The 22,225-nt window shown below is 38.1% G+C and overlaps 2 protein-coding genes across 2 annotated transcripts in view; one reads left to right on the top strand and one right to left on the bottom strand.

The window, feature by feature from the left end:
- Spag17 (sperm associated antigen 17) overlaps window positions 1-22,225 on the top strand; it is a 300,395-nt gene that overhangs the window by 11,001 nt on the left and 267,169 nt on the right. The gene's annotated exons all lie outside the window — the stretch shown is intronic.
- Window positions 2,218-2,638, bottom strand: LOC101608153 (mitochondrial import inner membrane translocase subunit Tim8 A-like). The gene has a single exon (XM_004667495.2). It carries the CDS (start codon window positions 2,636-2,638, stop codon window positions 2,363-2,365), a length of 276 nt encoding a protein of 91 aa, XP_004667552.2. The 3' UTR covers window positions 2,218-2,362.

Here is a 22,225-nt window from a genome sequence, read left to right on the forward strand (position 1 = left end):
TAGTCTTTGGATAAAAAAGGGGTTACAAACATCAAATTCTCCCTAAATTAATAACATTTATCCCACTTAAAAACTGACGTGCTGACTGTATTTCCTGGAGAATCTCTTCTTCTTTTTCAGAAGGTATCAGGACCTGAGGAGATAAAGTACCCCTCACTTTTCAGCCAAGCCTCAGCTGAATCCATAGAGGAATTGGGGAGATAAGCAAGAGTGCTGCTTCCATGATGTTCCTGATAATCAGCATCAGGGTGTTGGAGACAGACCCTGAGGAAACTCAATACCTACCAAAGAAGAGATCCAGAAGTTCCTAAGAGCTCAACATTTAAGTAGACTTAGAACTCACCCACCATGGCTCAGGGAATTTTGTGGAAGAGGGGTGGAAAGATTGTAAGAGACACAGGTTGAGACATCATGCCCAGAGGCACTCCCTACCCCCAAAATTAACTGCCATTCCCACAATGCATAAACCACAACCCCATGAGGAATACCTGCAACCCTACTGAGGAGTGTCCCCAATGGAATGGAGGCAGGGATGAGGGAAATGAGGGTACCAACAAATGATATATCCATATGAAATATCTTGTTAATAATAATAATAATAACCTTGTAAAATATTAGGCTTCCTTATGGTTTTTTCATTCATTCTTAATTTTTTTAAACCTTTTTTTATTTTATTTGTTTCAGAGAGGGGGCAGAGAAGGGAGGTCCTTCACCACTACAAATGAACTCCAGGCACATGTGCCACCTTGTGTATATGGTTTACATAGGTCCTGGGGAATCGAACCTTGGTCCTTTGGCTTCTCAGGCAAGCACAAACCACTAAGCCATCTCTCTAGCCCCATTCTTAGTTTTTTTTAACCCTCCCCCAAACATTCTCCACTCTCCCATCCACTTGCCCCACAATCCTGCTTAAACATTTCCACCCCTAATAGCCTCACTCTACTCTCATAGCACATGTACTCTACCATCTCTGGTCCCACCCTTTTATACTTCTGACCCCCATGGCTCCTGTCCAGCTTTTTTGCTTCTCTATATACTCATTCTCTCTTTAAAACACAACTCTAGAAATCTAAAGGTAGGATCCACATATGAGAAAAAACATGTGGCATTTATTTTTCTGAGCCTGGGTTATCTCACTCCATATAATATTTTCCATTTCCATACATTTTCTACAAATCCCATTTTTATTTATGGCCAAGTAAAGTTCTATGTGAACCAGTTTTCATTATTACCAGTTGATGGTCATGTAGGCTCGTCCTTTCCCTAGCTATACTAGATAAAATAGCAGTGAACATGGGTATGCAGTCATCTAAATGGTAGAATATGGACCTTTTAAGGTCTACACCCAAGAGTAGTCATGACTTCGTTTAACCTGTTTTAATCAGGCAAAGTTTTTCTTTCTCCTTCAGTTATGACAGATAGTTTTTCTGGGCATAGTAGTATGGGTTGGCAGTTTCTCTTTTTCAGCACTTGAAGTCTATTATTCCAAATTCTCTTGGCTTTATAGTTTCTGTTGAGAAATCTGCTATTATTCTTGTGTTCTCTCTTGCCATTTTCAATATACTTCCTGTGTGGAGATGAATTTCTTTCCCTAATTTTGAAAAAGTATCTATGCTTTTGGTGAAAATATTTGCTACGCCTTTAGACTGAATTTCTTTTCCTCCTATGCTCATAATCTTTGAATTTGGTGTTTACACAATGTCCCAGATGTCTTTAAAGTCCTTCCCATACTTTGCCACCAATTTACTTAACCTTGTTGGAATGTTCCAATTTCACTACCTTCTCTTCAAGATCAGATATTCTGTTGTCTCCTTGATCCATCTTATTGGTGATGCATTCCACATAGTTTTGTATTTGACTGATGTTTTTCATTTATACTAGTCCAGTTTTCTTTAGTATTTCTAGCTTTCTACCAAACTCCTATTTAATATAATGTATTGACTTCTTTATTTTATTTAATTTTTTTGTGGTCTTTAGGGATTCATTCAAAAGTTTATTTCCTTCTTTGATTTCTTTTTTTTTTATTTCTTTTTCAAATTTTTATTAACAACTTCCATGTTATAAACAATATCCCTTGGTAATGCCCTCCCTCCACCCACTTTCTCTTTTGAAATTCCATTCTCCATCATATCCCCGGCCCCTCTCAATCAGTCTCTCTTTTGTTTTGATGTCATCATCTTTTCCTCCTATTATGACGGTCTTGTGTACATAGTGTCATAGGCTGTGAGGTCATGGATATCCAGGCCATTTTGTATCTGGGGGGAGCACGTTGTAGAGAGTCTTACGCTTCCTTTGGCTTGTACATTCTTTCTGCCACCTCTTTCACAGTAGTCCCTTGCTTTTCCAAGGAAGGGGCGAGGGCTCAGTCGGAAAGGCTCTCCGAGAAGGCGGGCTTGGACCGCTGCAGGTGCTCCAGGCGGCTCAGGATGAAGTGGCTGGTGTCGAGGAAGCTCTCCACGCAGTTCACGAGGCAGGCTTCGGCCCTGCCGTCCAGCCTGGGCCCCAGCCTGTCCACGCACTTGTCCCAGCACAGCTCGGTCATCTGGTGGATGAGCCGCTGCGCGCGCTGCTTCTGCGTCTCCGCGTCCAGGAAGCGCTGCAGCTCGGGGTCCAGCGACAAGGACCACGGGCCGTCCATGCCCGGCGCACGCGCCTCCCGCCCCGCCCTCCTTCTTTGATTTCTTTAAACCTACTTATTTATGATCATTACTTTTAGTTCTCTGGGAAGTCAGCTAATTCACTCTCACTGAAGACCATCCATTACTCTGGAATTAATTCATTTTTGGAGAAGTCATGTTGCGTTGACTTTTCATCTTTCGAATATTATTGCATTGGAATTTATATATTTGTGGCTATTTTTTCACTAGCTGTATTCTTTTAGTTGAAGCATATGCAATTTGTAAGATAGTCCTCTTATAAACTAGCTACACTGTGGTAGAGCTGAATTGTGTAGTTCAGAAGTTATATCTTCATTTTGAGTACTCAACATGTTTAGTGTGGCTGCTATATTACTCCCAGAATAAAATATTGACTACAGGAGTGAAGACAACTAGTGGATTTGTCCAACATGCAAATGTAATACTAGCCAATTCACAACATTTCAGTTCAACAATTGTTAGAAGATAAGTGAACAAGGATATAAGGATTTAGTTACTAATATTAGAACTGGTAAGTGAGAGGAAAATAGGATAGGTGGGGTTAGTGATTTGTGTTATCAAAACTTTGAAACAGATAGAGGTAGAATTAGTATCTGGGAACAGAATGTTGGGATAGTTAGGGTCAGTAGATTGCAAATATTGAAACTGGAAGATATAAAGGAAGAAATGTGGAAGAAAGAAGGTTGGAATGAGAGAAAAAGTGTATGAGTTGTATGTGGGAAGAGTAGCAAAGAGTGCTCAATCATAGACTGGGTGGCAAAACATGCAAAACAATCTGAGATCTAACTGAAAAATATACAAACAAAAACAAAATCATGAGATATATGAAAGAGTGGAGATTAAAAATAGAAAATAAAAAATTATAAATACTAAGCAGGACAAAAGTTGGCCATGAATATACAAACAAGCAATAAAAAAGAAAAGTATAATAAAAGTACAATAACATTTTTTAAGATTTTATTTATTTATTTGTGACAAAAAGAGGGAGAGAGACAGTGAGAATGGGTATGCTAGGGCCTCTAGCCACTGAAAATGAACTCCACACACATTCACCACCATGTGCATCTGCCTTATGTGGGACCTGGAGAATCGAGCCAGGGTCCTTACATTGTGCAGGCATGTGTCTTAACTGCTAAGCCATCTCTCCAGTCCTAATTTTTTTTTAATTTAATTTATTAGTTTTCTTTTCAATAAATACAGGCAGTTTGGTACCATTGTTTAGGCTCATCTGTGATCTACCCCCTCCCATTGGACCCTCCTTGTTGATGTAAATGGGTCGTGCATTGTGGAGTTAGCCCCCAGTTATTGGTATGATAAATGTCTCTGCAAATCATAAATTTTAAAAATGAAAATATTGCATAATTTAGTATTTATTCCTTGGTGAGGTGGGTTTGAATTCTTGAGATGTTACATATGGTAGCCAGAACTGGTAGGGAAGTTGCAGCTTACACTTTCAGTTCAAACCTACAAAACTAAATTTGGGATGTGTATTGCACCAGTGAAGTTCAGACCAGTTACCTCTTGGCATGAGTTTCTACCCCATCTGTACTGAGTTGAGAGGTCAATTCTCTCCTTGGTGCACTTTCAGCTTGGCTAGGCTCTGCTGTATAGAGGAGGTATGAGTGAGAGCCCTTGTTTTTAGCTAGAATTGGGGGAGGGGAAAGGATACTGTAAGATATTGCCTGGTTGTTCAACTGGACTTCAGCCACTCCGTGTACTCTGTTATAGTATCTCCTGATATTGCAAGGCCAGTGTGTATGAGCAGAAGCACTTCACAGCACTTTCCTCTTCACTAGCCAGCACTGTTTAGATCAGTGCCAATTCATGATGGCTGTCATCTGCTTCCTTGAAGAGGTTTAAGTTAATTTACAGATCTCACTCTTGCAGGAAAAGAGCTTATTGATTTATATTAACTTGATTGTGTTCTTCCACCAGGTTCCTCTGGTAAGGCTTCTAATTTGTGACCTTGCCTGGAAGTCTCTTTGTTTTATAAATCTAATGCTTTTCTTTATGTTTATCAAGTGTTAGAGGGTAGGTAGCATACAAGTAATGGGTTTCACCAGGCCATCATCATACATCTGTTTCATATACTTTGTTCTCACTTGTTTCTTTTTCTAACTTTTTCCCCTACATTCACCACCCACCCCAGCTGGTTTGCTTTCTTCCCCCAGTGAGTCCAAACGTCTTTCTTATTACATGTATTCTGTTACCCTCTGTATTTTCCACCTGCCTAAGGATCTCTTTTTTCCTCTCATTATCTCCTTTCCATTTCACAATCTTACATGCAAATATAAGTACACACATATACATTTTATATTTAGGTTCTGTGTATGAAGGAAAGCATGTTTTTCTTAGTCTTGTGTGTTGCTTAACATAAGGATTTCCAGTTGCATCCATTTGCAGCAGATAATCATAATTTCATTTTTCTTTATAGCAAAACAAAATCCCATTGTGTATATGTTCCACATTGATCTTGCCATCGTATGTTGATAGATACCTAGGCTGTTTCTATTTCCATTTCCTGGCTATTGTAAATAGAACAGTAATAAACATGGTGTTGCAGTCAGGTTCACATTGCTGGCAGAAACCACCCAATCAAGAGCAGCCTTTGGGAAAGAATGTTTATTTTGGCTTATAGTCTTGGGGGAGCTCCATGATGGCAAGGGGAAATGATGGCATGAGCAGAGGGTGAACACATCACCCCCTGGCCAGCATCAGGTAGACAATAGCAACAAGAGTGTGACAAACACTGGTAAGGGGAAACTGGCTATTATACTCATAAGCCCCAACAATAGACTGCCTCCAGGTGGCATTAGTTTCAAATCTCCATCAGCTGGGAACCTAACATTTAGAACACCTGTTTATTGGAGACACCTGAGTCAAACTACCACATTCCACCCCTGAACCCCACAAACTGATAACAATCCATGATGTAAAATGCAGCACATTCAATCCAACTTTACAAGTCCCCATAATTTTTATCAATCCCAATGATGTTCAAACATCCCCATAATCCAAAACAATTCCCCTCAAAAAACCTCATAATGGCACAGAATAAACACTCATACTACAAAGTATGCCACTAGACATAGCAAAGAAATATTCAGTCAATACACAATTTAAACAGGGTAAACATCAAACTCTGTAGCTCCAAGTCCAACAACCCTAGCTACTGAGAAGTTTCCAAGTCCAATAATTCTAATCAGCAACAAGTCACTGGAATTGCAATTCCACCCCTCCAACTAGGCTCCTCACAGTCCTGGAAAACTTTCATCTGGGGATGGCAGTTCTCATTAGCAGCCATCTTGTGATCCCTGCATCTCCAATGGGTCTCCACTGAAACCCAAGGTTCATCCTCACGGCTCCATCGGGTTTCCATGCAGGCAAACCAGCAAACCTGCTTCACACTGCCCATGGCCATTTCCAAAACTCAAGACCATGTTGTAAACTCAATGACCTTCTATTTCCTACATTTCTTATTCTCCACAATACCAGGTAGAGTACCAATTGTTAATCCGGGGGGAATAAGGCAGACTTTGAAGAACAGGACACTCCTTGAACACTCAGGCCCCTTTTTCCTATTGCCCCAGTGCAGGTCAGCTGGCCTATTCTCAAAGGTTGTAGTCTCATATAATTGCAGCTGAATGAGCAGAAGTTTCAGCACAAAGATTTCATTTCTATACCAAACCTTCTGCTCACACCAGTCCATTTCTTTGCAAAGCAACCCTGCACAAATTCTCAGGACATGAGCATAACAGCAACCTCTCACATGAACTGCTTCTAGCCTAGTTCAAGCAAAGCTCTTTCTCGCTCTTATAAGCCAAACCTCACAGTCCATAGTTCTTATTGCATTCAGCTGTTACAACTCTGACTAGAATAGTCCACCAAGGTATACTTACAGGACTGCAAGGCATCTTTTAGGCCAAGGTTTCAAATCCTTCCACATTCCTCTTGAAAATCAGCTCCAAAAGGCCAAATTCACAGTCAGTTGTCTAGCAGCAATGCCACTCTTGGTACCAACTTTACTGTTGCAATCAGGTTCACATTGCTGGCAGAAATCACCAGACCAAAAGCAGCTTGTAGGTAAAAGGTTTACTTTGGCTTATAGACTTGAGAGGAAGCTCTATGATGGCAGGGGAAAATGATGGTATGAGCAGAGGGTGGACATCACCCCCTGGCCAACATAAGGCAGACAATAGCAACAGGAGAGTGTGCCAAATACTGCCAAGAGAAAGTGGCTATAACACCCATAAGCCTTCTCCCAACAATACACCACCTCCAAGAAGCTTTAATCTCCAATTGTCATCAGCTGGGGAACCTAGCATTCAGAAAACCTAAGTTTATGGGGGACACCTGAATCAAACTACTGCAGGCATTTTCAAATAAAATTTGTTTTGCTGGTTCTAATCCACTCTTTTACCCCAACCATTTCTTTCCAGTTCCCTCCCCATATATTTTCCTTCCTTCTGTTTATATGTCAAGCCCATCCTACCCTCTTTTTCATCTCATCTCTTTTTAATGGCTTTTTATCATTTCTATATTTATAGGTTTATCAATTTTATGCTCCTCCCCTCTCTGTATATATGTATATATGTGTTTTGTGTGTGTGTGTGTGTGTGTGTGCATGTGTGTGTGCATGTGTGTGTGTGTGAGAGAGAGAGAGAGAGAAAGAAAGAAAGCATCTCTGTAGTAGATCATGGAGCCCTTATGATGTATGCTCAGGAGTGACAAGACTGGTTTGTATAGGACGTCTATTTCTAACTTTTGGGAAAGCCTCCATACTGATTTAATAATGGCTATAACTAGTTTACACTCTCACCAATGGAGGAGAGTTTTTCTTTCCTTACATCCTTGCCAACATTTTATCTTTCTCTACTATAGCCATTCTGACTGGGTTAAGATAGTGAATCAGTGTTGTTTTGATTTGCATTTCCCTGTTGGCTATGGATATTGAACATTTTCTTAAGTATTTGTTGACCATTTTTTATTCTTTTGTGAACTTTTTTTTCATTTCATTAGCCCATATGGTGCCTGGCAAATTAATGTTTTTTGATATTTAAGTTTTGCAGTTCTTTGTTAACTCTAGTGTACAAAGTGCCTTGTCTAAGGTATAAGTGGCAAAAGTTTTCTCCCAATCTACAGGCTATTAGCTTTGGTGATTGTTTCTTTTGCTGTGCAGAGAAATTCTAACTTCATGTAGTCCCATTTGTTGATTCTTGGGTGTTTTTTTCCAGTGGTACTGAAGTGCGGTTCATAAAGTTTTTGCCTATACCTATATCTTGAAGTATGTTCTCTATATTTTTCTGTAGTAGCTCTTTCTGTGTTTCTGATTTTAGATTGAGGTGTTTAATCCATCTGATGATATTTGTACAGGGAAGAGGTATAGATCTAACTTCACTCTTCTGCAGGTGGATATCCATTTTTGCCAGTACTATTTGTTGATTAATCTGCCTTTTATTCCGTGTTATATTTTTGGCCCATTTGTCAAAGATAAAGTGGCCAAATTCTTGTGAATTGATTTTCAGATCTCCTATTCTGGTCCATTACTTTATATGCCTGCATGCTACCTTTATTACTATTACCCTATAGTATAATTTGAGATTGAGGTTATTGTAAAACCTCCTGTTGTATTCATTTTCCTTATGATATCTTTGGCTATTCTTGGTCTTTTGAAGTTCCATAAAATCTTCTGGAGTAATTTTCAAGTTATGTGAAAAACATCAAGTAAATTTGATGAGAATTGCATTGAATCTCTAGATTATTTTTTGAAGGATGTCCATTTTCACAATGTTCATCCTGCCAGTACAGAAACCTGGAAAATCTTCTGATTCTGTGATATTCTCTTTGATCTCCTTTTTCAGTGTCTTAAGCTATTCCATTATAGAGATCTTTTACATTTTTTTATTATGTTAAATCCTAGATATTTAATTTTTTAGTGCCTATTGTGGATGAAAAATTTGTCTTGATTTCTTTCTCTGTGAGCTAATTATTGGATATTATGAAGCTACTGGTTTATTTATATTTATTTTATACTATTCAAATTTACTATAGGTTTTTTTATTAACTCTTGGAGGGTTTTGTTAGTAAAATTTATTGGATTTTTAAGTATAGAATCATGTCATATGCAAACACAGAAGTTTGAGTTTTTGCTTTTCTATATTTTCTTTCATATAGGACTTCATTTTCTTTCAACTAGGACTTCAATCATGATATTGAATAGTGAGCAGCCTTGTCCCATTCCTGCCTCATTCCTGATTTTATAGAAAATAATGTTGGTTTTCTCCATTTAATATAATATTGGCTGGAGATTTACATAAATTCATCAATGGCATTTATTAGTTTGATGTTTGTGCAAAATACTACAAGTTTCTCTAAGACTTTCATTATGAAGCTGTGTTTGACTTTGCTGAACACTTTTTATACAGTAATTGAGTTGATCATATGATTTCCATCTTTATTTATGTGATGTATTATAGTAATTATGATTTCCATCTTTATTTATGTGATGTATTATAGTAATTGATTTACATGTATTAAAACAATATTGCATTCTCAGCATGAATCCCACTTACTCATAATATATAATATTCTCATGTGTTCTTGGGTTAGATTTGCAGGAATCGTGTTGAGAATTTACATATCAAAAATGAACATCAGGAATTCCAGTTAAGATGGCAGAGTAGGAACCATGCCAAGGCAGCCTAGGGGAGAAGAAGCCCAAAAGAAAAAAAAAAAAGCAAAATACACTTCTCTACTAAAAAGTGAGGTGTATAAGAAATTACCAATGACAGCAGAGAACTATGAGAAATCCAGAGCATTCAGATCCCACATAGGCAGGCAGAAGCGCCTCCAGCAGCAGAAAAACCAGGTCCGCAGCTCCAGCAGCATTGGCAGCAGGTCCATGGGACCACAGCCGCCAGACTCAGCTTGAGCCACAGGAAAAGACAGGTGAGGGGATTTTCCACTCATACCAGAGCACCATGCAAACTCAAGAAAGGTGAAGGGAGTGACCAACAGAGGAGCAAATCACTAGGTAGAATATCACAAGGACCAGCAAGAGAACTAGAGCCACCATCCACATCCTCCTCTCCCCCACCACCAGCATAAGTGCCAGCAAACACAAGAGAGCTGGGAAAGGGAGCCCATAGCACCCAGCAACAATGACCAGAGCAGTGATTCTGTGACCCAGCTAGCCTACTTGAACCCACAGCACATCAAAGAGGGACCCAAGCAGTAGTGCAGAATAACTGAGTCCAAAATCATCCCAAAAGTTAACTGGGATTACACCAGGTCAGTACCTACCAAATAAGCCTGGTATATAAGCTTGAATCAGAAGTGCTAATTGCACCTTCCATATCAGGATAAATTATATGTTAAATCTGATGGATGGTCAGATTTGCCATTCTTAAATAAGCTGTACTTTGTGCTTGTTATTTGTTGCTTCCTGATTTATAGTACCTTTATTTCCTTTTCTGGTGTCCATTAGAAAAGGGTCTCACTTGGTCACAAACTGACTTGTAACCCTCAACAGACCAGAAATCTTAACCTACTACTTGACAGGGTTAAGGTTGTTGGGAAACACACATCCTAAGGGACTGTTACTTTGTTAGAGGATCTAGTTGTCATCATACCTACTCTTGTATAAATACTCGGTGTTGTTTTTCATTGCATGTGTACATTGTTTAGTTAAATTTTAGAATCTGCCTGAATTTTGTTCCACTAAGCCTACTTGAATACTCTCCTCATAGCAGACAAATCCAACATCAAGGGTCATTTTTTTAAATACTCTGAGAGTCTCAAGAGCCACACCTAGAAACCTAAGCTCCTACCCTGAAGATATATAACATCAGATTGATGGATACATCTAATAATACTGCAGCCAACCAGAAAATCCAAGCACTAAATTAATCCAGGATGCAAAAATATGTACATTATAACACAAGAAACACAAAAAATCAAGACAATATAAATCCACCAAAAAGTGTTAATGCATTAGAAATGACCTCCAGTGAGAACAAGTTAGAGGAAATGCCTGAGAAAGATTTCAAAAGAATGATTATAAATATGGTCAAAGAGGAAATCAAAGGTATCAAAGAAGACACAGGAAACCAATTTAATGAAATAAAGAGGTCAATACAAGTCATAAATAAGAAAATAGAAATAATAAAGAAAAACCAGTTAGAATTACTAGCAATGAAGAACTCAGTTAAAGAAATAAAAATCTCTGTAGAAAATCTCACCAGTAGAATGGATGAAGGAGAGGACAGAATATCTAAGCTAGAAGACCAGGTAGAAGATCTAATACAGTCCAACAAAGAGAAAGACAAACTAATAGGAAAGTATGAATGGGAATTTCAAGATTTTTCGGGACACTATGAAAAGATCATACATAAGAGTTCAGTGGAAGAATTTCACTCCAAAGGCATAGTAGGCATTTTCAACAAAATCATAGAAGTCCCCCAAATTGGGAAAGAGATGCCAATGCAGATATAAGAATCCTTTAGAACACCAGTCAGACAAAACCTGGAAAGAGCCTCTCCTCACCATATTATAATTAAACTCAAACATACAAACCGAAGAAAATATATTGAAAGCAGTTAGAGAGAAAAATAGAGTTACATACAAAGGCAAGCCCTTCAGGATCACATCAGGTTACTCAACACAAACTTTAAAAGCCAGAAGGGCCTGGAGTGATGTATTCCAAGTTCTGAATGATAATAATTGTCAGCCAAGGTTACTTTATCCTGCAAAGCTATCCATCCAAATAGATGGAGAAATAAGGATATTCTACAACAAAAGCAAGCTAAAGGAATATTTGAAGACAAAACCAGCTCTACAGAAAATACTTTAAAGAATCTTTCATACTGAAGAGAAAGAAAAGCACACACATAAGGAACCTGGACAAAACAAACCATACTCAAATACTAGTTAAATCAAGACAGCAAAGGTAAAACCAGAAGAACTACAAAACAATGGCAAAAATAAATACACACCTTTCAATAATATCTCTTAATATCAATGGCCTCAGTGCCCCAACCAAAGGGCATAGGTTTAAAAACTGGGTTAAACAGCAGGATCCTTTAATTTGTTGCCTCCAAGAAACTGTCCTTTCTACAAAGGATGGACAGTATCTCAGGATGAAAGGTTGGAAAATGGTGTTTCAAGAAAATGGGCCTAGAAAACAAGCAGGGGTTGCTATCATAATAGCTGACAAGGTAGACTTTAGTCCAACATTAGTTAGAAAAGATAAGGAAGGTCACTTTATATTTATTAAAAGCACACTCGCTGGGTGTGGTGGCGCACTCCTTTAATCTCAGCACTGGGGAGGCAGAAGTAGGAGGATCGCAGTGAGTTCAAGGTCATCCTGAGATTCCATAGTGAATTCCAGGTCAGCCTGTAGAGTGAGACCCTACCTCGCAAAACCAAAAAAATTTTAAAGAAGGCACACACCAACAGGAGGACATTACAATCCTAAACATATATGCACCTCACATGGGGGCTCCCAACTTCATCAAACAAACGCTATTAGAGCTAAGGTCACAGATACCACCAAACACAGTTGTAGTGGGTGACTTCAACACCCTACTCTAATCAATTGACAAGTCATCCCAGAAAAAAATAAACAGAGAGGCATCTGGATTAAATGAGGTCATAGAACAAATGGACCTAACAGATATATACAGGACATTTCATCCAAATGCTCTAGAATACACACTCTTTTCAGCAGCACATGGAACATTCTCTAAAATAGACCATATATTAGGACACCTTATAGTGCCTGACACTAACTACAGAAGAACATCATAAGAGGAGGAAATGATGATGACATCAAAATAAAAGAGAGTATGATTGAGATGGGGAGGGGATATGATGGACAATGGAATTTCAAAGGGGAAAATGGGAGGAGGGAGTATATCAAATGATAATGAGAACACAGCACACCAAAACCTTTGGGACATAATGAAGGCAGTCCTAAGAGAGAAATTTATTGCTTTAAGTGTCTCTGTTATGAAATTAGAAAGGTCACAAGTAAACAACTTAATGCATCACCTTAAAGCCTTGGAAAAAGAACAAGGCAAACTGAAACTCAGTAGATGGGAAGAAATAATGAAGATTAGGGTGGAAATTAATGAAATAGAAATCAAAAAAAAATGTCCAAAGAATAAATGAAACAGAGTTGTTTCTTTGAAAGGGTAAACAAGATTGATAAACCTTTTCAAATCTGACCAAAAGAAAGAAAGAGACACAAATTAATAAAATTAGAGATGAAAAAGCTACCATTAAACAGATACCAGAGAAATGAAAAATTTATAGGAACAAACTATAAGAATATATACTCCACTAAGTTTGAAAATCTGAAAGAAATGGATGATTTCCCTGATTTATATAACATATCTAAATTAAATCAAGATGAGATTAACTATTTTTAGTTGTTTCTTTATCTGATTCAGGGATCAGAGCACAGCTGACTTCATAGAATGAATTTGCAAGTTTTCTCTCCCTTTCTATATTATGAACATATTGAGAAGAATTGGCATTAGCTTGTCTTTAAAATTTTGATAGAATTGTGCAGTGAATCCATCAGGAATTGGACTTTTCTTTGTGGGAACACTTAATTCCATCTTAAATGTTGTTTATACTAGGTCTTTTTCTGGTATTAATGTTATCCATTTTGAATTTGGGGATGCTATATGTGTTTAGAAATTTGCCTGTTTCTTCTAGATTTTCTAGCTTTTTGGAATATAAGATTTCAAACTATTCTCTAATAATATTTTGGATTTCATCAGGGTCTCTTTTAACAAACAATTCCATTTTTGTTTCTAATTTTGCTAATTTGAAGTTTTCCCTTCTTTTGTTAGATTAGCATATTGTTTATTTTTTTGTTGTTGGGGGTGGTGAAGTAGACTGTTATTTTGTTTATTTGATGTCCTTCTAATTTTTTTGACGAGTATTTTACTTTATTTTTCTCATTTTTTTTAACATTTTCCATAATTATAAAAAATATCCCATGGTAATGCACCCCCCCTTTCCCCATTGAAATTCCATTCTCCATCATATCCCCTCCCCATCTCAATCATACTCTCTTTTATTTTGATGTCATCATCGTTTCCTCCTCTTATGATGGTCTTCTGTAGGTAGTGTCAGGCACTATAAGGTCATGGATATCCAGGCCATTTTATGTCTGGAGGGATCACGTTATAAGGAGTCCTACTCTTCCTTTGGCTCTTACATCCGTTCTGCCACCTCTTCCACATTAGACCCTGAGCCTTGGAAGGTGGGACTGAGATGTTGCTTGGTACTCTAGTCACTTCTTCCAGCATCATGATACCTTCTGAGTCGTCCCAAGGTCACTGCCATCTGAAAAGAGAAAATTCTCTACCCAAAGTGAGAGTAGCATTACTATAAGGGTATTAATATTAAGAGAAGTGCTTACTGGACAGTTTGATAAGCATAGTATATACTTATCCAGACATCAGCAGATGTTACAACCCTAGGGCTCATGACTACCCCTGTTTTCAGTTTTCAGTATTAGGGATGTATTCCCTTCCATGGAGCAGGCCTCCAGTCCAGTTGGAGGGCAGTAGAATTCCACCATGACAGACATGCCACTATTGCACCATTGGCTCATTTGGCCTGGTTGGGCAATTATAAGTCTTGAAGTGTCCACTGTTGAGTATCTTCACTGGTGATATCCTTTCTTCCATTAAACTCCATGTAGAATGGCTTCTTCCAGCCTTCTGTCAGCTGGTCTACATGGAGGAGATTATCAGCTCAGATCCAGAAGGATTTCTCAGTGGCCTTGCAGCCCAAGTGTGGAGTCTTCAGCAATAGGGTCTTACATCTATTCCTGGTGGAAAACCAAGGGTCTCGGCAATGGCCTATAATGTTTGAGGGCATCATGGACTTCCCTGGCCCACAACTCACTGGAATGTATCCCATCCATGGAACTGGAATTTTTCTAGCAATGATCTATGGCTCCTGAGTGGTCCATTGCCAAAAACAGGAGGATTCCATATGATTTATTTATATTCTCTTAGATTTTGATTAGCCCTCTTTCCACCATTCCTTTATTCAGTCTCCTCCCCTGACCACACTTTGGGCCTTTTCACCCCCATTAATCTATTCTTCTACTAACATGTATACAATACCAACCTATTAGGTACCCTCCTCCCTTCCTTTCTCTTCACTTTGTATCTATATTTTAGCTTACTGGCCTCTGCTTGAGATTTTTCCTTCTCACACAGAAGCCCAATCATCTGTAGCTAGGACCCACATATGAGAGAGAACATGTGGTGCTTTGTTTCCTGGGCCTGGGTTACCTCACTTAGTATAATCCTTTCCAGATCCATCCATTTTCCTGAAAATTTCATAACTTCATTTTTCTTTACTGCTGAGTAGAACTCCATTGTATAAATGTGCCATATCTTCATTATCCACTCATCAGTTGAGGGACATGTAGTCTGGTTCCATTTCCAAGCTACTATGAATTGAGCAACAATAAACATGGTTGAGCATGTACTTCTAAAGAAATGAGATGAGTCCTTAGGATACATGCCTAGGAGTGCTATAGCTGGGTCATATGGTAGATCAATCTTTAGCCGTTTTAGGAACCTCCACACTGATTTCCACAATGGCTGGACCAGATTGCATTCCCACCAGCAGTGCAGAAGGGTTCCTCTTTTCCCATATCCATGCCAGCATTTATGATCATTTGATTTCATGATGGTAACCAATCTGACAGGAGTGAGATGGAATCTCAGTGTAGTTTTAATCTACATTTCCCTGATGACCAGGAATGTAGAACATTTTTTTTAGATGCTTATACGCCATCAGTATTTCTTCTTTTTTATTTTTATTTTTTATTAACAACTTCCATGATTTTAAACAATATCCCATGGTAATGTCCTCCCTCCACCCACTTTCCCCTTTGAAACTCCACTCTCCATCACATTCCCTCTCCCTCTCAATCAGTCACTCTTTTATTTTGATGTCATGATCTTTTTCTCCTATTATGATGATCTTGTGTAGGTAGTAGCAGGCACTGTGAGGTCATGGATATCCAGGCCATTTTGTGTCTGGAGGAACATGTTGTAAGAAGTCCTACCCTTCCTTTGGCTCTTACATTCTTTCCATCACCTCTTCCACAATGGACCCTGAGCCTTGGAAGGTATGATAGAAATATTGCAGTGCTGAACACTCCTGTCACTTCTTCTCAGCACCATGATGCTGTCTGAGTCATCCCAACATCACTACCATCTGAAAAGAAAAGGCTCTCTTTAGTAGTGATTTCTCTCTCCCATTGAACTGCATGAAGAATGGCTTCTTCCAGCTTTCTGTCAGCTGGTCTACATAGAGGAGGTTATCGGCTCACTTTCAGCTGGATTTCTCAGTGACCTTGCAGCCCAGGTATGTGAAGTCTTCAGCAATAGGGTCTTACCCTTTATTCCTGAGTGTTCACTTCCAACCTCTGTATCTCCCTCAGGTACATGGTTCTAACAGAAACCATGTTTATGACCCAAGCTGCAAAAATCTTCTGAGAAATCCAGTCTCTGGGTTTGTAGGCATGAACAGTAAAACTTCTGAGTAGAATCAAATGTTTTAACCTGTGATACCCACAGCAGGAAGTTCCTAACTGGTCAGAGCCCGTATTTCTTCTTTTGGGAACTCTCTAATTAGCTCCATAGCCCATTTTTTAATTGGCTTGTTTGATTTCTTATTATTTAATTTTTTGAAATCTTTGTATATCCTAGATATTAATCCTCTACCAGATATATAGCTGGCAAAGATTTTTTCCCATTCTGTAGGTTGCCTCTTTACTTTATTCACAGTGTCCTTTGCAGTACAAAATCTTTGTAATGTCATGAGGTCCTAGTGGTTAATCTGTGGTTTTATTGCCTGAGCAATTGGGGTTATATTCAGAAAGTCTTTGCCAAGACCAATATGTTGAAGGGTTTCCCCTACTTTTTTCTCTAGCAGTTTCAGAGTTTCAGGTCTGATGATAAGGTCCTTAGTCCATTTGGACTTAATTCTTGTACATGGAGAGAGAGAAGAATCTACTTTAATACTTCTACAGCTATATATCCATTTTTCCCAGCACCATTTGCTGAAGAGGCTGTCTTTTCTCCAATGAGCATTTTTGGCATTTTTATCGAATATCAGGTGGCTATAGCTACCTGGACTTAAAGCTGGGTCCTCTATTCTGTTCCATTGATCTACATGTATGCTTTTGTGCCAGTACCATGCTTCTTTTGTTATTATGGCTCTGTAGTATAGGTTAAAATCAGGTATGGTGGGCTGGAGAGATGGCTTGGCGGTTAAGCACTTGCCTGTGAAGCCTAAGGACCCCGGTTTGAGGCTCAGTTCCCCAGGTCCCACGTTAGCCAGATGCACAAGGGGGAACACGCGTCTGGAGTTCGTTTGCAGAGGCTGGAAGCCCTGGCATGCCCATTCTCTCTCTCTCCCTCTATCTGTGTTTCTCTCTGTGTCTGTCGCTCTCAAATAAATAAATAAATAAATAAATAAATAAATAAATAAATAAATCAGGTATGGTGATACCACCAGCCTTATTTTTGTCGCTCAGTATTATTTTAGATATTTGAGGTATTTTTGTGATTCCAAATGAATTGTTGGATTATTTTTTTCTGTTGTCATGAAGAATGCCATTGGAATTTTGATGGGGATTGCATTAAATGTATAGATTGCTTTTGGTAAGATTGCCATTTTCACAATATTGATTCTTCCAATCCTGGAACAAGGGAATTTTCTCCACTTTCTAGTGTCTTCTGCAATTTCTCACTTGAGTGTTTTAAAATTTTCATTGTAGAGATCCTTTACTTCCTTGGTTAGGTTTATTCCAAGGTACTTTATTTTCTTTGATGCAATTGTGAATGGGAGTGTTTCTCTGATTTCATCCTCTGTGTGTTTGTTGTTAGCATATATAAAGGCTACTGATTTCTGTGTATTTATTTTGTATCCTGCTACATGGCTGTAGGTGTTTATCAGCTCTAACAGTCTGCTGGTAGAATCTTTAGGGTCCTTTATATAGAGAATCATGTCATCTGCAAATAATGATAACTTGATCTCTTCCTTTCCAATTTTTATCCCTTTTATGTGCATCTCTTGCCTTATTGCTATGGCTAAGACTTCCAGTACTATATTAAATACAAGTGGGGACAGTGGACACCCTTGTCTTGTTCCTGATTTTAGGGGAAAAGCTTCCAGGTTTTCCCCATTTAGTAATATGTTGGCTGTAGGCTTGTCATAAATAGCCTTTATTATATTGAGATATGTTCCTTCTATTCCCATTCTCTGTGGGACTTTTATCATGAAGGGATGTTGGATTTTGTCAAATGCTTTCTCTGAGTCTAAAGAGATGATCGTGTGATTTTTGTCCTTCAATCCATTCGTATAATGGATTACATTTATTGATTTGCGTATATTGAACCATCCCTGCATCTCTGGGATAAACCCTACTTGTTCAGGGTGAACGATCTTTCTGATTTATTCTTATATGTTGTTTGCCAATATTTTGTTGAGAATTTTTGCATCTATGTTCATGAGGGAGATTGGTCTGTAATTTTCTTTTTTTGTTCTATCTTTGCCTGGTTTTGGTATCAGGGTGATGTTGACTTCATAAAAGGAGTTTGGTAGGATTCCTTCTTTTTTGATTTTATGGAGAAGCTTAAGAAGCAATGGTGTTAGTTCTTCCCTGAAGCTGTGGTAAATTCAGCAGTGAATCCATCTGGGCTTGGGCTTTTTTCAGTTGGGTGATTTTTGATAACTGCTTGGATCTCCATGCTTCTTAAAGGTCTATTTAAGTGATTAATCTCATCTTGATTTAATTTAGGTAGGTCATATAAATCAAGGAAATCATCCATTTCTTTCAGATTTTCATACTTTGTGGAGTGTATGCTTTTATAGTATGTCCTTAAGAGTTTTTGAATTCTCTGGCATCTGTTGTGATGTTACCTTTTTCATCTATAATTTTATTAATTTTTGTCTCTTTTCTCTTTCTTTTGGTCAGATTTGCTAAGGGTTTGTCAATCTTGTTTATTCTTTCAAAGAACCAACTCTTTGTTTCATTGATTCTTTGGATTTTTTTTTTTTTTTTTTGGTTTCTATTTCATTATTTTCTGCCCTAAAATTACTAGTTTTTCCTGTCTATTGATTTTGGTTTTTCTTGTTCTTCTTTTTCCACGGCTTTAAGGTGAAGCATTAGTTTGTTTACTTGTGACCTTTCTAATTTTTTAATATAGGCATTTAAAGCTATAAATTTACCTCTTAGGACTGCCTTCATTGTGTCCCAGAGATTTTGATATATTGTATTCTCATTATTGTTTGACTCTACAATTTTTTTGATTTCCCTCTTAATTTCTTCATTGACCCATTCATCATTTAGTAACCTGTTGTTTAATTTCCATGATTTTGTGTATGGTATATAGCTTTTCTTGGTATTGATTTGTAGTTTAATTCCATTGTGATCAGATAGAATGCAAGGAATGATTTCAGTTTTCCTATAGTTGTTAATATTTGCTTTGTGTCCTAATTTATGGTCTGTTTTAGAGAATGTTACATGTGCTGCTGAAAAGAGTTTGTATTCTACAGCATTTGGATGAAATGTCCTGTGTATATCTCTTAGGTCCATTTGTTCTATGACCTCATTTAGCCCAGATGCCTCTTTGTTTGTTTCTTCCCAGGATGACTTGTCAATTGATGAGAGTGGGGTGTTGAAGTCTCCCACTATCACTGTGTTTGTTGTTATCTGTGACCTTAGTTCTAATAGCGTTTGTTTGATGAAGTTGGGAGCCCCCATGTTAGGTGCATATATGTTTAGGATTCTAATGTCCTCCTGTTGGAGGGTGCCTTTAATCAATATAAAGTGGCCTTCCTTATCTTTCTTAAGTAATGTTGGACTGAAGTCTACTTTTTCAGATATTAAGATAGCAACCCCTGCTTGTTTTCTAGGTCCATTCGCTTGAAACACTGTTTTCCAACCTTTCAGCCTAAGTTAGTGTCAGTCCTTGGTAGAAAGGTGGGTTTCTTGGAGGCAACAAATTGAAGAATCCTGCTTTTTAACCCAGTCTGTAAACCTATATCTTTTTGTTGGGGCATTGAGGCCATTGATATTAAGAGATATTATTGAAAGGTGTGTATTCATTTTTGGCATTTTTTGTAGTTCTTCTGGTTTTTACCTTTGCTCTCTTGTGTTAACTAGTATTTGAGTATTGTTTGTTTTCCTCGTTCCTTATATGTGTGCTTTTCCTTTTCTTCAGCATGGAGGATTCTTTCATGTATTTTCTGTAGAGCTGGTTTTGTATTCAAATAGTCCCTTATTTATTTACTTATCATTTATTTATTTTATTTACTTATTATTTTATTTATTTATTCCTACTTTTGTTGTGGAATGTCCTTATTTCTCCATCTATTTTAATGGATAGCTTTTCAGGATAAAGTAGCCTTGGTTGACAGTTGTTATCTTTCAGAACTTGGAATACATCACTCCAAGCCCTTCTGACTTTTAAAGTTTGTGTTGAGTAATCTGCTGTAATCCTGATAGGCTTGCCTTTGTAAGTAACTTGATTTTTCTCTCTGATGACTTTCAATATTTTTTCTTTGGTTTGTGTGTTTCATAGTTTGATTATTATATGGCGAGGAGAGTTTCTTTCCATGTTTTATCTGGTTGGTGTTCTAAAAGATTCCTGTATCTGCATTGGCACCTCTTTCCCAAACTGGGGGAAGTTTTCTTCTATGATTTTGTTAAAGATGCATACTATGCCTTTTGAGTGAAAGTCTTCTCCTTCTACTATGCCCTTAATTCTTATTTTTGATCTTTTCATAGTGTCCTGAATATCTTGAAATTCCCACTCACACTTTTCTATTAGTTTCTCTTTCTCTTTGTTGTACTGTATTAGATCTGCTACCTGGTCTTCTAGTTTAGATATTCTGTCTTCGCCTTCATCCATTCTACTGGTGAGATTTTCTATAGAGTTTTTTATTTCATTAACTTTGTTCTCTATTGCTTGTAATTCTAACTGGTTTTTCTTTATTATTTCTATTTCCTTATTTATGTCTAGTATTGACCTCTTTATTTCATTAAATTAGCATCTTGTGTCTTCTTTGCTTCCTTTGATTTCTGCATTGAGTTTTTTGACCATATTTATTCATTCTTTTGAAAGCTTTCTCAGGCATTTCCTCTAACTTGTTCTCACTGAAGGTCATTTCTAATGCATTAATACTTTTTGGTGAATTTATTTTGTCTTGATTTTTGGTGTTTCTTATGTTATAATGTATATATTTTTATATCCTTGATTATTTATTGATTGGATTTTCTAGTTAGCTGGGTATTATGAGATGTTTCAATCAATCTGATGTTATATATCTTCAGGGTAGGAGCTTAAGGTTCTAGGTGTGGCTCTCAAGACTCTCAGGGTATGTACAAAAGTGACCCTAGGAGTTGGGTCTGCCTGCTATGAGAGTATTCAAATAGGCTGAGTGGAACCACATTCAGATGATTTCTACAATTTATCTAAACAATGTATACTTTCAATGAAAAACAGCAGAGAGTATTTATCCAAGAGTAGATATTATGACAACCAGATCCTCTGTCTGTCCCTTAGGGTGTGTGGTGCCCCACCCACTCCCTTAATCCTGACAACAAGGAGGTTAAGATTTCTGGTCTGTAGAGGGTTCCAAGTAAGCTTGTGACCAGGTGAGACCCTTCCCTAATGTATAACAGAAGAGTAAACAAAGCCACAATAAATCAAGAAGCAATGAGTACGAAGCCCAAAATATAGCTTATTTAAGAATGGCAGATTTGACCATCCATCCGATTTAACATGTAATTTATCCTGACATGGAAGGTGCAATTAGCACTTCTGGTTCAGGCCTATATACCAGGTTTATTAGGCAAGTACTGACCTAGTATAATCCCAGTTACTGTTTGGGATGATTTTGGTCTCAGTTAGCTGCCCTCCTGCTTGGGTCCCTCTTTGGTGTGCTTTTGGTTCATGTAGGTATGACCGGGTCCCTGGACTGCCTCTCTGTTTGTGGGAGCCAGGCACTGGTGGTGGGGGAGGGGAGGGAGCCCATAGTTCGCTTGTTGTTTGACATGTTCTTCTACCTTGTGATCGGTTCCTCTGTTGTTCACTGCCATTCTCCCTTCACATTTCTTGAATTTGCAAAGAGCTCTGGTGTGATTGGAAAATCCCCTCACCTGGCTTTTCCTGTGGCTCAAGCCACACCACCATCTTGCACATGGATCCACTGAAGCCACTTCTGCCAGCCTGTGTGGGCTCTGGATGCTCTGGCTCTCTCCTACTTCTCTTCTGCCCTTTTCAGTTTCCTATGCATCTCACTATTTACTATAAGTGTGTATTTTGCTGGGTGCTTTTTTTTGGCTTTTCCCCCCTAGGCTGCTTTGGCATGGTACTTATGCCGTCATCTTAACCGGAAATCTAGTTTCTTGATATGGTACTTTTAGCTACAAACTTTCCTCTTAGACAAGTATACAGCCTTGGCTGTATACCCCAGAAGACCTGATAAGTTTTATTATCATATTCACTTGTTTG

This window comes from Jaculus jaculus, chromosome 19, assembly GCF_020740685.1.
Source record: "Jaculus jaculus isolate mJacJac1 chromosome 19, mJacJac1.mat.Y.cur, whole genome shotgun sequence".
NCBI classification, from domain to species: domain Eukaryota; kingdom Metazoa; phylum Chordata; class Mammalia; order Rodentia; family Dipodidae; genus Jaculus; species Jaculus jaculus.